Source organism: Cyanistes caeruleus, chromosome 6 (genome assembly GCF_971803275.1).
Source record: "Cyanistes caeruleus chromosome 6, bCyaCae1.hap1.1, whole genome shotgun sequence".
Classification (NCBI taxonomy): Eukaryota; Metazoa; Chordata; class Aves; order Passeriformes; family Paridae; genus Cyanistes; species Cyanistes caeruleus.
Window position 1 is genome coordinate 25,289,546 of NC_141706.1, and position 15,675 is coordinate 25,305,220.

The window sequence follows — 15,675 nt, forward strand, 5'->3', positions numbered from 1 at the left end:
TGCCTACTTTTACTCAGACTTAAATTTTATCTGAGGGATGTTGTCAACAAAGTACTTTTTATGTGAGGTATTCAGAATGTAAGAACTGAGTAATGGAAATTAAACTTAAAATATTAGACACTTCACACTCACAAATTCCACTACAGTCACTCAAGTCAAAGGTCCTCAGCAGTCCTTTGCACAAGGCCACAGTGTATAAAAATGCTGTGTCTGCCATAATGCTTAGATTCTGACCACATCTGAGAGTAGAAAACCATTTAAATGTCAGTCATATTTACAGATGGTCCTATGCTTTTTCTGCTGGAATAGAAATTTTCATCATATATTTAAACTTTCTTGTGGACCATGCTAAAATTCAGGGGAGATTGAAATCTCATGACAGCCCACAGTCCAGTTTGCAGATGAACAGTTCCAAAGCTGCACATAAATCTCCTCATGGTGCTTTGCCTGGTGGCAATGGAAGGCATGGAAACCTCCCCCCACACTGTTCAGCACCATTGCTGTGCAACCTTCAGAACCACTCTTTGCAGGATTACTGCAAAACATTTCTTCCTCCTAGGGCTACCTGGAAACACTGAGTGACTATGGAGAAAGACTATAAAGGTGGGAAAGAAAATATATGCTGACACCATTGAAGCAGGTAATTTTCCTCCTAAAAAGAGAAAAGTAAAGCCTAACTCCTTACAGAGTTAAGGTCTAGCAGAAGCAAAAGTTCCATCTAGTCACACTTCACAAATGAAATGTGGCTTTGTGGCAGAGGTTTTCACTAGAAAATAGTCTGGAATCTGCTAAAGTCAAACACTGAAAAGCCAAAAAGTTATTTCTTTTCTTTTTTATTTCTTTTTTTTACTAAATTTAAAAATAATTGGTGGAATTGCTGATCCATAACTAGTGAAGCAACCTGAACATTGGTATTCCACACACTGAAAAAATAATACTAACGTTTTCAACAGCCTATCTGACACAGGTAGCTTAATTATTCTTTTTTCTGCTTTTTTGCCCCTTTTCAATATATTTGACCACTTTCTACTGACATGAAATTGAATTTTCCTCTCTTCTTTCCTCCTCTCTCCTTCTCTTCTCTCCCTCAGTTCAAATGAGGGAGAGGAAGAAAAAAACAAAAGCACCCTGATTTCCCTCACTCAATTTTGCAAAAATACATTTCCCATTACATGTGATGTTTAGCCACCAACAGTCTGACCACATGACTGACATTCCTGTGATGATTTGGAAATACTGAGAATGTTCTCTCTCTAAATCCCCAAGGATTATATGTTTTTATGTCGAAGTCCATGTAAGAGGTGAAGCAATCCAAGCCCTTTTGGCAATTGAGGTCACCCTCCATTCTTCCATTTTCCCATTGCTTCTTCTCCCTTCCCCCTTTTCTCTTTACTTTTTCTTTGGCTATGACCACAGCACCAGCCATCACATAATTTCACACAGGAACACTTAAGAATAGGTTTGGCAACAAATCCTGTTAAAATTTAAAAAATAAAAATAAAAAACAGCCCCCAAAAAACCCTGTCTTTCAAACAATTCAGTTGGAGAGAAAAGCAGCTTACATACAAGAAATATGCTTAAGCTTATTTTACCTCTTAAAGTCAAGGTGTTTTGATTAAGCACTGGTGAAAAACAAAATTATCTCCCTACATAGCAAGCAACACATGGTGCAAGCATCCTTCCTTCCCAGCATGCTCCAAAGCTGGTGAGATGGAGCCACCTGTAGGTGGGTCAGCCCTTTGGATCTATAATCCCCACTTCATCTGGACTCTAACACAGAAATAGAGGTTATGAGAGGTTGGGTTTTGGGGTACATTTTTGACAGCGAGCTGGAATGATCATCATCCATATATTCTAAACAGGGCATTGCAGAACCATCATCTCTGTGACTAACAGACAAGTTAAAATTCAACCTGGGTGAATGACCAAGCCAGCATTCATGACCATGGATACTGTATGAAAAGCATGGAGGAAACTAAAGTTTACTTAATAACAAATCTAAAATAAACTTTAATGTTCTTTCATTTACCTGCTCAAGACTTTAGACCTGTATTCCTCTTTGCATCATTATTTCTCTGATTAACCTAAACAATGACATTAACTCTACAGACAACCCTGACAAGTAAAAGATGTAAAGAATATTACCAAGGAGCAGGACTTACCTGCTGAAAGCATGCTTGAACCAGATTTTCAGGGAACAAGTTTCGGATCAAATCCAAGAAGGCATCCAGACTAGACACTTCATCGTTCTTCTTCCCTTGACCAAGCTGTTTCTTGAGTTTTGGATTCCCTGGATGGATGGCTAAAACCAGAATCACACCCAGCACAGCAGCAATAATTGTGGTGGACATGTAGTAGACCATGGCTCTTGTCCCCAGGCGGCCACTTGCTTTAGCATCTAATCCAGACAGTCCTGCAGGTGTTTCAGACATGAGCAAATATATTGACACTCAATATCCAATTCAATAATTATAAATAAAATCCTTTTACAATTTTCAAAGTTTAATGAGTACCTATGGGTGCCTACTTTCATCCCTGTGATATTCTCCCCTCAAGACAGATTACTGATGCTTCTCCCTCTAATTCTTATGTGTGCACTGTCTACTGCTAATAATTTGAAGATAAGTATTTAAAACTCCATCTAATTGTAGAGGAAGCATTGAAAAATAGAGAAGATCTCTACTATCTTTTGCCCTTGACTTCTGCAAACTGGTAATGGTCTGGCTGACACTACACCTTCAAGAAGTCCAGGGTCACTAGTGTCATGCCATTTTATTTGCAAGGTCCAATTTCTGATGGTAGCGTGTGCGCATGTGTTTGGAAATAAATTCACTGGAGCACATACATAATAAAACCGACCAAGTTATTCAGAAATTTACTCTGAAATACCCCCTGCAACTGCAAAATGCTGACAGGATGACACCATTATTCTTCCTACATCACAAAAAGCAAACCAGGTGATATCTGCAGAAAGCATCCTAAAGTATTTATGGCTAATGTATCATACCTGTGATTAAACTGGAGATAATTAAAGGGAGGATCAGCATTTTTAGCATCCGCATAAGTATATCTCCTGGGAAGGCTATTAACATGATGATGTCAGGGTCAATAGGTGTTGCTAGACGAAGAAGACCCCCACACACCGCACCCAGGATAACACCTGGAAGAAGAACAAAAAAAGGAGCAGGTGGGTATCAGAAGGAACTGCCTGATGTGGAATAATGCACAGTATTTTCTTCTTTTTTGAAGAAAACTTGATTCTTAGGGCTCATGGTTTATTACCTTTTTTTTTTTTATGCTCTGCATCCTTCTCCTTGTCCTGATGTTCTCAAATCACAAACAAACTCCTCATCATTTATGTGGATAAAGGGATAAAACTTAAACCTCCCGCTCAGGATTGAGGCTGTTAAAGTATAGTTTAGGGGAAAAAATGCCATGTCTACTTTCATAACATGATTTTTGTAAACAGGATGTTTACATCCAGGATTCCTTTTTACCCCTGATCCCAAGCCCAAATGCACCTGACAGCAAAGCTTGTGTTGTGATTCACAGCCACCATGATTATGAAGTACCTCTTTGATACAATGAAAAATATATGTGTATTTAAAACTTTTTCCTTGGACAGCATTAGGTACACCTTCGAATGGTGATCCAAGGCAAGCACTTCAGAAGTATGGGGTTTTGCAGACTGAAAATATGGAGATGGATTTGCAGATCAAGACCAGTTGCAGCTGGTTTTTCAAACAATAACAAGAGTATGTCTACAAATTTGCTGCATATGGCTGTTGGGCTTTCAGTGAAAAAGAAATAGGCAAAGAGCCAGTGAACCACAATAAAATGTCAAACTGTTCCATATTTGGAAGCTGCTAAAGCCAGAGGCAGTATTCAGGATGAGATCATGGAGCATTGGCTTACAGCTACAGAGAGGGAAGACAACCTTAAAACCAGTGAAGTGTAAACTGAGAGAAAAAAGAAAATTTTGTAGAGTTTTTGTCTTTTTCTTTTTCTTTTTTTTTTTTTCCAAATCACTGACAGAAAAAAAGTGTAGCGCATTCAGTTCTACTGGATGACACTGACTGGCCTTGGGGTTTAAATCACACTCCTTTCCAAACCAGATACCTCAGTGGTGTGGATTTGCTCTGTGTTGTGTCAGGAATACCCTGCTCACCTGAAATACACAAGAAGTGCCCATGGGCATCCTATTCACTCGCTGGCTGCTCAGCTGGAACAGCTGAAGACCACAGGCAGAGGCTGTGGTGCCACAGGAACAAATGCAGATACACACAGAGTGTCCAGAGCAGCACATAGAGCTTACCAAACACAGTAAGAGTCAGGAGCAGATTCCTGTGGAGGGACTGGCAGAACTGCACACATAAGTTCTTGGATCTGTGCTCCACTGGATTTAAATGACTTTCATGCATCCGGACTTCTACTTGCTTAGGCATATTGTTGGCACTAGAATAAAAAGTGAAAATCAAGTAGAAGTTTTAGCACAAGATGCCAAAAGGGAAAGTCTGGATTACGTCCATCATATATAACTGGGGAATCTGACACATATTCCACCACCTCCCACATTTCATAAGCACTGCATATTTACTGCTCTGAAGAAGTCTCTGAAATGGCAATGGCGTGTCCTTCTAAAGGTGTAGCCTTCACAGTATTTTTTTGTATTTGTAGTTATTTCTCAAATGGTAAAGATACAATCAGAATTAATTAACTGGACATATCATCCCAAATGTTTCATGGGCTAAACTACTGGTATGGAGCTAAAAAACTCAGTTTCACCAAAGACCATGGCTGTTTACTAAAGTAGGAGAGACAGCTGAAGAAAAAAGTTTTTATTAGCAGGAAAGTATAGATTTTAAAAGCTTATTTAATTCCAACTGAGGATAATAGTTTAAAAATTATGATTTATTTGAAAAATAAAGCATTCAATAACATTTTGATTGATCTTTTGAAAACATTTAATTTCAACATTAACATTTTATTTTAATATAATCAAAATGTTGAGCTCAAGAGAATACTTTTAACTTGGTTGTAATGAGACTTGAACAATTGCCACTGAAAATTGGTCAGAAAACTATGCATTTCCCAAGAAAACCTTCGGTCTGGCAATGGCTAGAGGAAAAAGTTTTTTTACTAACTCTGGTTTATATTTGAGGAAGTGTGTAGTGGGTTGTTGCTGGCTGGATGCCAGGCACCCACCAAAGCTGCTCGTTCACTCCCCTCTGCAGCTGGAGAGGGGAGAGAAAATTAAACAAAGGGCTCATGGGCTGACATACAGACTGGGAGATATTGTTCATCAAATACCGTCACGGGAAAAATAGCCTCAGCTTGGGGATATGAGTTAAATTTATTACTAACAAAGAGCAGGATAATGAGAAGTGAATTAAGTCCTTAAGAACACCTTCCTGCCACCCCTCCCTCCTACCCCAACGATGCAAGGAGACAGGGCATGGGGGCTGTGGGCAGTTCATCACCCGAAGCTTCTCCCACTGCCTGGGGAGAGGAGTCCTTCCCCTGCTTCACCATGGTGTCCCTCCCACAGGAGTCAGTTCTCTGTGAACTCCTCCAGTGTGGCTCCATCCCACGAGCAGCACTCCTGCCAAAACTGCTGCAACGTGAGTCCCTCCCACGGGCACACAGTCTTCCCAACACTGCTGTAGCATGTGTTCCTCCCATGGGTAACAGTGCTCCTCAAGTGTTGCAGTGTGGGTCCCTCTTACACCGGGTGCAGTCCTTCAAGGACAGGCTGCCTCAGCATGGGAACAGGGCCCCTCTCTGCATGGGGCTCCTCCATGGGCTGCAGGTGGATCTCTGCATCCCAATGGATCCCCATGGGCTGCAGGGACACAGCTGCCTCAGCACGGCCATCACCACTGGCTGTAGAGGAATCCCAGCTCCAGTGGCTGGAGCACCTCCTCCCTCTCCTTCTCCACTGCCCTTGGTGTCAGCAGAGCTGCTCTCACATGTTCTCACCCCACTCTTCTCTGGCCACAGTTACATCCCTGCAATAAGGACTTGTTTTTCTTTTTCTTAAATTTGTTATCACAGAGGCATTACCACCATTCTTGACTGTCCCAGCCTTGGCCAGTGGCACATCCATCTTTGGAGCTGCCAGGGATTGGCTCTTGGGAACATGGTGGAAGCTTCCAGCAGCTTCTCACAGAAGCCACCCCGTGCCCCCCCACTACCAAAAGCAGGCCATACAAACCCAAAACAAAGTGATACACACATAAGTGCAGGCCTGAAAAAGTCATACCTCTACTCTTCTCAATAGCTGAGAAATTGTTAGCAATAGTCTCCCTTTTTATATGCAAAATATTAAAATGTACTGGAAAAAAAATACTAAAAACACTACTATGAATCAAACATTTCCCCTGAAAGTTAAGGCTGTGTAAATATGAGAAACAGGAAAACAAAAAAAATGTTATTACCAAGAAAATTGTATTTTTTGAGATCTGGTTTTATGTCAGATTAAGACAAAATTTTAGAAAATCTTCTACAACAGTAGACTGATGTTTACAGGCCTCAAACAGGTCTGAAAAGTTTCTCATGAACACCCATTGTCTCATCTCACCCCCATGAATCAAAACTTTTTAACTTTAATATTGTACAGATTGTTGTCTTTGTAAGTTTTTCAACAGGAAGTTATTAGACTTGTAATAAGAATCCAGTCATTTTGATGCATTTTGATTTCTACAATTTTCCCTTTCAAACTGAAAAGTGCATTTCTTTCCATTACACTTGATGGCTTAAAAAATAGCACCATTTGGAAATGCATTAGGAGACTATTCCTTCTTCTTGTTAAAGGGGGAAAAACCCCTCCAAGCGTTGTAATCTTTACTCTGCAATTTTAAAAATATTTCACAACAGTGGTCACAACAAAATGTGCTGCTGACAGTGAAATAAAAAAGAATGCCAGTGAACATTCTGACAGCTCAAATGTGAGGCTTGCCTGCTTCTTGAGGACTTATCCATGGAAGTATCAGAGATATGTAAGGATTAGCCAGGGGATGATGTGCACCACTTGAGGAATTAAAAGAAAGATAAGACTGTCTGCAGTTTTCATGCACATGGGCCCCAAAGCCATGAAATCACCGGTGGAAATGTGCCAAAACCCCAAGGAACTTGGGGTCCAAACTTTGCAACCGAGGATTACAACTAGTTTCACTTGCACTCCAAACATGAATACATAACTTGTTCTGACTTATTATTCACTACAGGTTAATTATATATTCCTCAGAAACGCTGAAATATGGACTGCTGAAACTAAATCAAAAGAAAACCTTGGAGTCTTGCTCACTAGTAAATAATTGGGTGGAACTGAAATGAATCAGCAAACAGAAGTACTTGATGATTTTACTTTGGGCTAATCTTAGTTTGGTTTCCTGGAACCTTTTCTACTTCTCAAAGTTTTACACTCTCCACCTTTTCAAGATTGTAGGTGAACCTTCAGCATGGTTCTGATGAGTAAGACTTTATAAAGTCTTACTTTATAAATTCTGATGAGTATGGACTTTATAAAGAAAAAAAACACAATAGGAAAATGCACTAACTGTGCACCCATGTTACAAAAAGTGATGACAGATGAATATCAGAACATGAAAAATGGTACCATAAAGAATCTAGCACTGCTTTTCAACAACAACATATTTATCACTGGACCAGGGAGGAAGTATTGTTCAGACTTTTGACTATTTTGTGGGAGGAGAGGAGGAGAAAAAATAGTGAAATATAAACATGTGAAGGTTAAGAGAAGCTTCTTATGTAGCACATGACAAAACATGAATTACTAGAAGAGGAAAATCTGTCTCAGTCACAGAAATTAATTTTTGTCTTATGGACTGAGACATCGTCTCCTTGTACCGGCTTTGTGCCTCTATTTGCATCTTGTAATGATACCTAGCTCCAGAAGAATGCAGAATTTTTTCACCTGAAACCTGCAGTCACACAATGAGATAACTGCAAGAAGTGCCTGTTGAAGTCAATGGAAGATGCACAGATATAAATCAGGGCAGAGTATGGGCCCTTACAAACCAGATCCCCCTGGATCTGTTCTACTCCTCTGCTGTCTCCCAGTGACACTGCACACTCACATGCACAGTTTTCTTCATACCCTGAAGGCCTCAGGGCCATGTTAAAGCATTCAGGGAAGGGACTTAAACATGTATAAGGCTTTCTTCTGCTTCACACTTTCATGCTGATGGAAAAAAATGAATGCATGATGGAGTGGAGCTTGACGACATCCCAGCTCGTGGGCAGCGCTGTACTCAAGTACAAAGCCAGAGATGTACCAACAACCAGAGGCCCTCCTACACAACTGAACACCCTTAATTTAATCTCAATGTTAATGGTACCTCTGTACATAGTTAAGAATCACAGAACAGTGAAGAACACATTTTAGCAGCTGTGATCTCTCAAACATGCAAATTATTACCTTAGTTAAATAAATCATTATTCCATTGTGCTGAGCTTCTATGGTTATTCAAACAATGGACTCTTTCTGAATGCTTATCTGAAACCCATCCGACCAAAACATCTTTTAGTCTAACTCCACTGAGGCCAGAACATAAAGACATAAATTAATTCTGCTCATTATTTTCTTATGTCATTGTGACAAGCAGACAAACAGCTAAACTCCAAAAGAGGTCCACAGAGAACTCGAAAGTACCAAGACCTTCAAACACAATACTGCTAACTACAGATGCTTAATAACACTGTCAGGATTTATGAAAAATGAACCAAATATTGGAAAATAAGTAGTCAAGTAGTCACATGAAACAGCAGATCATACCAAACAGCACATACCAAGAGCTAGACATATGGTGTAGCCTTTGAATAATTTAGCAGGATGTTCTTCTTGGCCCTGTCACCTACCCTTCTCCCTTTCTAGGCAGCTTTCCCTAGAAAAGGGAGAAACTCCTTTGAGCCCAGGAGATTTGATTTTATTTACCTTAACAGAGTATAGAACTGTCCCAAAATGAACACAGTCACTGTGTTCACTGATTTCAAATATGCTTTATCCATACAATGTGATACATAAGTGCATTATTAGAACTTAGTATCAGAATTAAATTCAGTTTTACTCCTTTTTAAGGAGTTTTACTCCCTTTTACTCCCTTGCCTAAATAATCCAGAAGTTAGCTACTGTCCTTCATCTTCACCATATGTACAAGGTACAAGGAATTTGTCCATAAGCATTTGAATTAACATTATCTATATATTTACAGATAGTTTTGCATGTAAGATATACAGTGCTATATGAGATAATTTATTTATCTGCACTTTTAAGGCTATAGCCTGTTTCTCTTGTTGGCTGCTACACATAATGTGCCAAAATGCAGGAAAATAATTTATTAAATAATTATATTATTTATTATAATTTATTACATAATAATTTATTATGTAATAATTTATTACAAAGGTCCCTGGTATTTTTTGATCCTATTTCCTCCTAAAGCATTTTCCTCTGGTTTTCTTTCAGATCCCTCTGGAATAATCTGCTCTTTATATCTCTTCAACTTATTCATTCTTGTATTCACACTGAAGTTTCTAAGATCAAAAGGCTGGGGTGGACTGTTGGCTTTTCCTTGGTGTCCTGGCTACCAAATATAACTCCTTTCCTCACAAAAGTTAAGGGTTAATGATTTACACAGTGCTTGAGTGACAATGCCGTTTTATTTTCAGTCAGGGAAAGAACTCTCCATTTTCCCAAATACTCCTCCACCTTGGCATAAACCTAGATTACAGACTAGAGGGAAAAAATAGTCTTTCATTTATAGAAAAATGTAGGCAAAGACCATAACAAGGCTACTGAAAACAGATGTTGGGGACAAGGTAAATTAACAGAGATCATGTTTATTCTGTTCAAGGTATTTCAGCTCTGTCAGTTAATCAAGCATGCATTCTCAGTATAAAAGTCTGCTTTGTTTTGTAGCAATTACTTCAATCGAGGTAGCAAGAGCTGTACTTGAGAAAACAACCTTGGATAGACAGGCTTAAGATCAGGGTTTAAGAATATCTCTTGAGTTATGTGTTTGTTGTCGAACCAAGCACTGGTCTCTTCTGAAGCAATGAGTAAATAGCAGCTATAAAAGTACAATTGTTTCTAGAAGGACTGGTCTTCTTAAGGAAAGAAGAAAAAAAGAGGAGGCATAGAAAGTTGAATCAGCTTTTTTGACCTCAGAATAAAAAGTGAATGGACTGCAAATCTCGTCTGCCAATTCCACAGTACCTAGACAAGTGGTTCAAACGTAGCTGGAGTTCAAAAGCCATGGCAAAAATGGTATGATGAAGTTTGGTGGACAGTGATTCCTCACTGACAAAGCTCCTCCTAGCAATAACTGGGGTTGCATGGGAGTAAATGAGAGCTTAATAAGCCCTGAAGAATATTTGCTAGCAGCAAATCTTGGATCAGGGTTATATCTTTCCCCCTTTCCCTGGAAAGAGAGTAAAACATTGATTATAAAGGATCACATGCTGTATTCATGACAGGGAGAGGGAGTATGGATCTGCTCCACCCCAGGAGCAGTTCACTCCTGTCACATATGTAGAAAAGGGTGTGCTAGATAAAAGACAAGTGACTAGGAAAACTTATGGAACAACACCAGAACAAAAGGGATTTCACTAGCTGGATGGAAGGGGTCCAAACTGTTTGCCACAACTCTTGTGAAATTAGGGTCCAAGCATGAGTTCACCAAGAAACTTCTAGTTTGAGTTCAAACAGTGTTTTCTGCTGCTTAAATTAATTATATCACAAGAGCTGCTGAGCTTCTTTAGGGAGACAGCCTGAGACTATATGGTCTCACTGTGCCATGCCATGTGCTATAGTTTGAGGGTTTCATTTCTTATATTAGATACAGTTTTCAAACCACACTGGAAATGGTAAAGCTCAGCATACAGAGCCAAAATATATCAGGCCATGCAGGTGAAAAAAGCTGAAATAGTTTTATTGTGGAAAACACACATTAGCTTTTGCATCACTCTTGCTATGTAATGTTAGGTGTTAAATGTTGCATTATATATCAGTAAAATAATCTGGTCAGGTCTCAGCTTCTGCACAAAAATAAAAAAATGTGCAAAACCAAAAACACGAAACTACAAACAAGGGTAACATAAGCTTCTGCACTAACAAGGGTTTTAAGCTGCTTGCTGCCACTAAGCCCTTCTATTGAATTTTAACTGCATTATGTAGGCTTTTTTTCTTCTTATTTGTGAGACATTAATGAATTCTGAGCGGAAATTTACTATGGAGCCTGATTTGGCCTAGGGACTGGTATTACAAGCAACATCCTGAAGTATGACTTGCCTTTTTGTAGCAGGAAAAATAACTTTTCTCCCAGGAACAATTTACAGCCATTTTGTTTCCTCTGAGTTATCATTTCCTGTACATGCTGTGAGTTTAATATAATCATATGAGTGAGTTTAATCACAAGCATATCTGAACAACCAGGGGATCAAGCCCAGCCAGCATGGTCTTATGAAATTCAGGTCCTTCTTGACCAACCTGATCTCCTTCTATGACAAGGTGACCAACTCATTGGATGAAAGAAAAGCTGTAGATGTTGTCTACATGCACTTAAGTAAAACCTTTGACACCATTTCCCACAGTATCCTCCTGGAGAAGCTGGCTGCTTGTGGCTTGAGCGGGTGCACTATTTGCTGGGTTAAAAACTGGCTGGATGCCAGGCCCAGAGATGGTGGTGACGGGAGTTAAATCCAGCTGAGAGCTAATCACCAGTGGTGTTCCCCAAGGCTCAGTCCTGTTTAATATCTTTATCAATGATCTGGATGAGTGTTCCCTCAGTCAGCTCACAAATGACATCAGGCTGGGTGGGAGTGTTGATCTGCTGGAGGGCAGGAAGGCTCTGCAGAGGGATCTGGGCAGGCTGGATCAATGGGACAAAGCCAGTTGTGTGAAGTTCAACAAGGTGAGTTGCTGGGTCCTGAGGCCCTTGGGTCACAACAACCCCCTTGCAAGGCTTGGGCAAAGTGGCTGGAGAGATGCCCTGTGGAAAAGGACCTGGAGGTTTTGGTTGACAGCAGCTGAACATGAGCCAGCTGTGCCCAGGTGGACAAGAAGGCCAATGGCATCCTGGCCTGGATCAGCAATAGCGTGGCCAGCAAGACCAGAGCAATGGTTGTCCCCTGTACTCAGTACTGATTAGGCCATGCCTCGAACATGGTGTTCAGTTTCAGGCCACTCACTACTAGAAAAACATTGAGGTTCTGGAATATGTCCAGGGAAGGACAATGGAGCAGGTGAAGGGACTGGAGCACAAGTCTTGTGAGGAACAGTGGAGGGAGCTGGGGTTGTTTAGCCTGGAGAAAAGGAGGCTCAGGGGTGATCTTATCACTGCCCAGAACTGCCTGGAAGGAGGCTGTAGCCAGGTGAGGGTTGGTCTCCCAAGCAACTACGGATAAAACAATCTAAATGGCCTCAAGTTGCATCAGTGGAGGCTTGGATTAAAAATTTGGAAAACTTTCCTCACTAAAAAGCATTGGAACAGTCTGTCCAGGGAAGTGGTTGAGTCACTACCCCTGGAGTTATTTAGTGTAGATGTGGTACTTAGGGACAAGGTCTGGGGGAGGAGTTGGCAATGAAGGTTTAACAGTTGGACTCAGTGATCTTAAAGGCCTTTTCCAACCTAAATAGTTCTATGATGCTCCAATTATATATTCAAATAGCTAATCAGCAGCATCCTTGTTGAACTTGAGAAGAACAGTGGTCTGTGTGACCTGACTTCTTACTCTGATTTAGTTACATGAGAGAGTTACATGAGAGTTACAGCTCTCTCTTCTGATTTTTTTAAACTATTGTTCCATGAGATCATTTAAGAAAACAACTCTTCATGACCTGAGTTTGCAATTGTTAAATTTATGCTACATTTGCGCTTTTAAAACCCTATTAGAATAGTCATGAGATTTCTATTCATTAAATGCTTCCTTAAACAGTTTCTGCAGCTTTTAAATTATGCTCAGGAAGCTTAATTGCCTTGTAGAGAGAGGGTAGTCTATAGGCCACTTGATAGCAAGAGCAAAGGAAAATTAAATGTAACATCACAATTTTTTTACAAGTGTATGATCTTTTTTTCCATATCTATCCAGGTCTTTTCACAAATATATGTCACTGTGGAAAAGAGACTTTTTTCTCCCTTTCAAGGTTTCTTTATGTCTGACTGACTAATGTATTGACTTATTTATTAACTGGGCTGCAGCATTACATCTGAATAATGAGAGAGGTAAAGATGATGGATCTGTCGGGCAGGAATTCTTTTCTATTCATAATCACTCATCCTATGGCCACATACATGGCTTTCAATAATCTCTTTAGACAGACCGCAATGCATGGATAATGCCTTTTCCTATGCTCAATTTTTCTTCCTGACTTACACCTTAGATTCCAGGAAGCATTTCATAGCATGTTGTGTGGAAAAGAATATTAGTCTTTATGGAGAGTTTATGAACTGAAGTTCACTTTCCATGGAACCCTGCACCGTAAACCACATGAAGCCAACAGATCACACCAAATCACATGGGTTTTGTTAGAAAGAAGATAAGTGTATTTTATACAGACCTCCATACCTAGAAACTCCTTGGAAGTGTCAGGTAGATAGGGATAAAGCAACCAGGATGACACCTAGGTGTTAGAAACGATGAGAGGTATAAATTTCTGCAGTAAGTTGCAAAAGGGGAGATGTGTAACACCACCTGTGTACTCACTGCATGGTGGGTCTGATGGAAGGGGGCCATGGGAAGCTTTAGAGGTGTCCTTCCATGTGACAGCCATTTGGGACCCTGCAGAGCACTGCCTTCAGGCATCTGCTACCTAATCTTTTAAAAACCTGACCGGAACTCCTCAAAGAGAGTGTGTATTGGAGTGAATGAGTTAACATACACTTATTAACATGAGTTAGTAAGTGTCGTGACAATTGATGGAAAAAGATTAAGCTCCAGTTTCTAAGAACAAAGCTAAGGCAGTTATTCAGACCTCACACAGACAAGTGTCCTTCAAGTGGAAGTAGGCTTCCACGGTCCCTGGCAAGATTCAGATTTAGTCTGTATTTCAGACTTTAGAGGGTTATCAGTTCTATATGCAAGAAGGGCCACCAGTTTGTTTCTTGTTTGGAATAAACAAGCATTTCTATCTCCAGGAATTCTATTCTGTGCATCATTCAGAGGCTAAATCAACAAAGTGTGGTTTAGAACAGACAGTGTAACACCTACCATAAAGATGATCATTTATTTATGTAATAATGTACATGTGGAATATCTGCCAATTTGCTGATAGGGCTTTATAGTGGTGTAACTTCCTGGGACTGTGCATGGTTCATTACCCAAGAATTATTTAGTGAGGCTGAGATGAAGAATTAAGGATGAATCTTACTATTATCATCATGGCAAATTATACAATAACAGTGTGCTTTGTGCAAGAAGTTATTTCCTTACATCCTCAGAAACTCTGAAACAAGTAAAATCATGACCTTGCATTTGCTTCTACTTGGGGTGTGCCAGGCAGCACAAAGAAAAAGGCTATGAAATTACTGGGGATTAGCATAGTTTTCAAGGGCACTAAGCAAAGATTAAGCCAGTGAGAATGTGAGAAGACCAGAAATGTAGCAGCTCCTAGACATGGTGGCTAGGGACAAAAAGGAGTAGAAGAGTGGGGGTTTTGTATAATTCAGAATAGTCCACAGAAAGAGAGACTGATCAAGGAGCTCTGACTGAGATAGCAGGAACTAGTCATGAGAAGGGGAAACAAAATGCAGTTTCTCCTATGAATTTATTTATTGAGTAATGGCTCTTGAAAGCCTTTTTTTCCTGAAGTAAATTGTCTCAGGTTTGTGTGACTATAAGGTGTCCACACCAGTGATTTTTGACCACATCAGTCACATGGAAAAAGTTTATAGTGGCCATGTAACTCCCCCAGCCATGGCTGAAGTAGTGCATCAGAACTCTACAACTAAGCAAGTCCTAACTAAATCTGAACACAGTTATTACCATTCATCTAGACACCATTAGGAATAAAAGGATGCAGTCTCAATTGCTTAGTTTATTTTCTCACCAAATCTGTGTATTAACTATTTATTTTAAAAGTACAATGCATATTAATGAGAAGAAAAAACCCCAAAAATTAGGAAAACCTTCCATGCCCATCCCATCATGACTGTTGTTCTTGGTATCTACTTTGAAAATTCCCTGTAGTTTCCTGTGAAAATGCCCATCTATCATCTAATGTCTCAGGAGTCTTACTCATGTTGTGCTGTAAAATTCCAAGTGATTTCAAAATAGTTCCAAATTATCTTCCAGCTAAAAACACTGACCACAGGTATTAATGCTTTAACCTGCAAATGAAAGTTCCCTCTCATGCTTTAGAATCTACATATCCAACAAAGTGCTTCTGAAAGTACTAAAAGCTCTTTACTTTCTGTTTGCTGAGAAATGACTGGATAGTGCTAGAAAAATCAAGATTAACAAACCCGACCATCAGAGCTACTCTCCATCAGCCAGTGGCAGAGGTCTGATAGCTGACCTTTCACATTGCAATATTTTCCTCTAAATGCTGCAAAGTGCAAAGATATATACAAGTTTGACAAGGCTTCAGATAATAAAGAGCAGCCAAAAACTCAGTAAAAAATGCATTCATTTCCATGAGATGTTTGTCAATAAGCC

General features: G+C 39.8%; 1 protein-coding gene across 5 annotated transcripts in view; it reads right to left on the reverse strand.

Annotated features, from left to right (window-relative positions):
- SLC1A2 (solute carrier family 1 member 2) overlaps positions 1–15,675 on the reverse strand; it is an 81,961-nt gene that overhangs the window by 24,039 nt on the left and 42,247 nt on the right. For all 5 annotated transcript variants that reach the window (XR_015288307.1, XR_015288306.1, XM_086894051.1 and 2 more), the window contains exons 2-4: positions 4,316–4,455; positions 3,008–3,160; positions 2,163–2,413 (exon numbers count right to left, since the gene is read on the reverse strand). Coding sequence is in view for 3 of the 5 variants with exons in the window: in XM_086894049.1 (XP_086750175.1) it covers positions 2,163–2,413; positions 3,008–3,160; positions 4,316–4,455 (544 nt within the window). In the remaining 2 variants the exon portion in view is untranslated. The remainder of the gene's footprint in view (positions 1–2,162; positions 2,414–3,007; positions 3,161–4,315; positions 4,456–15,675) is intronic.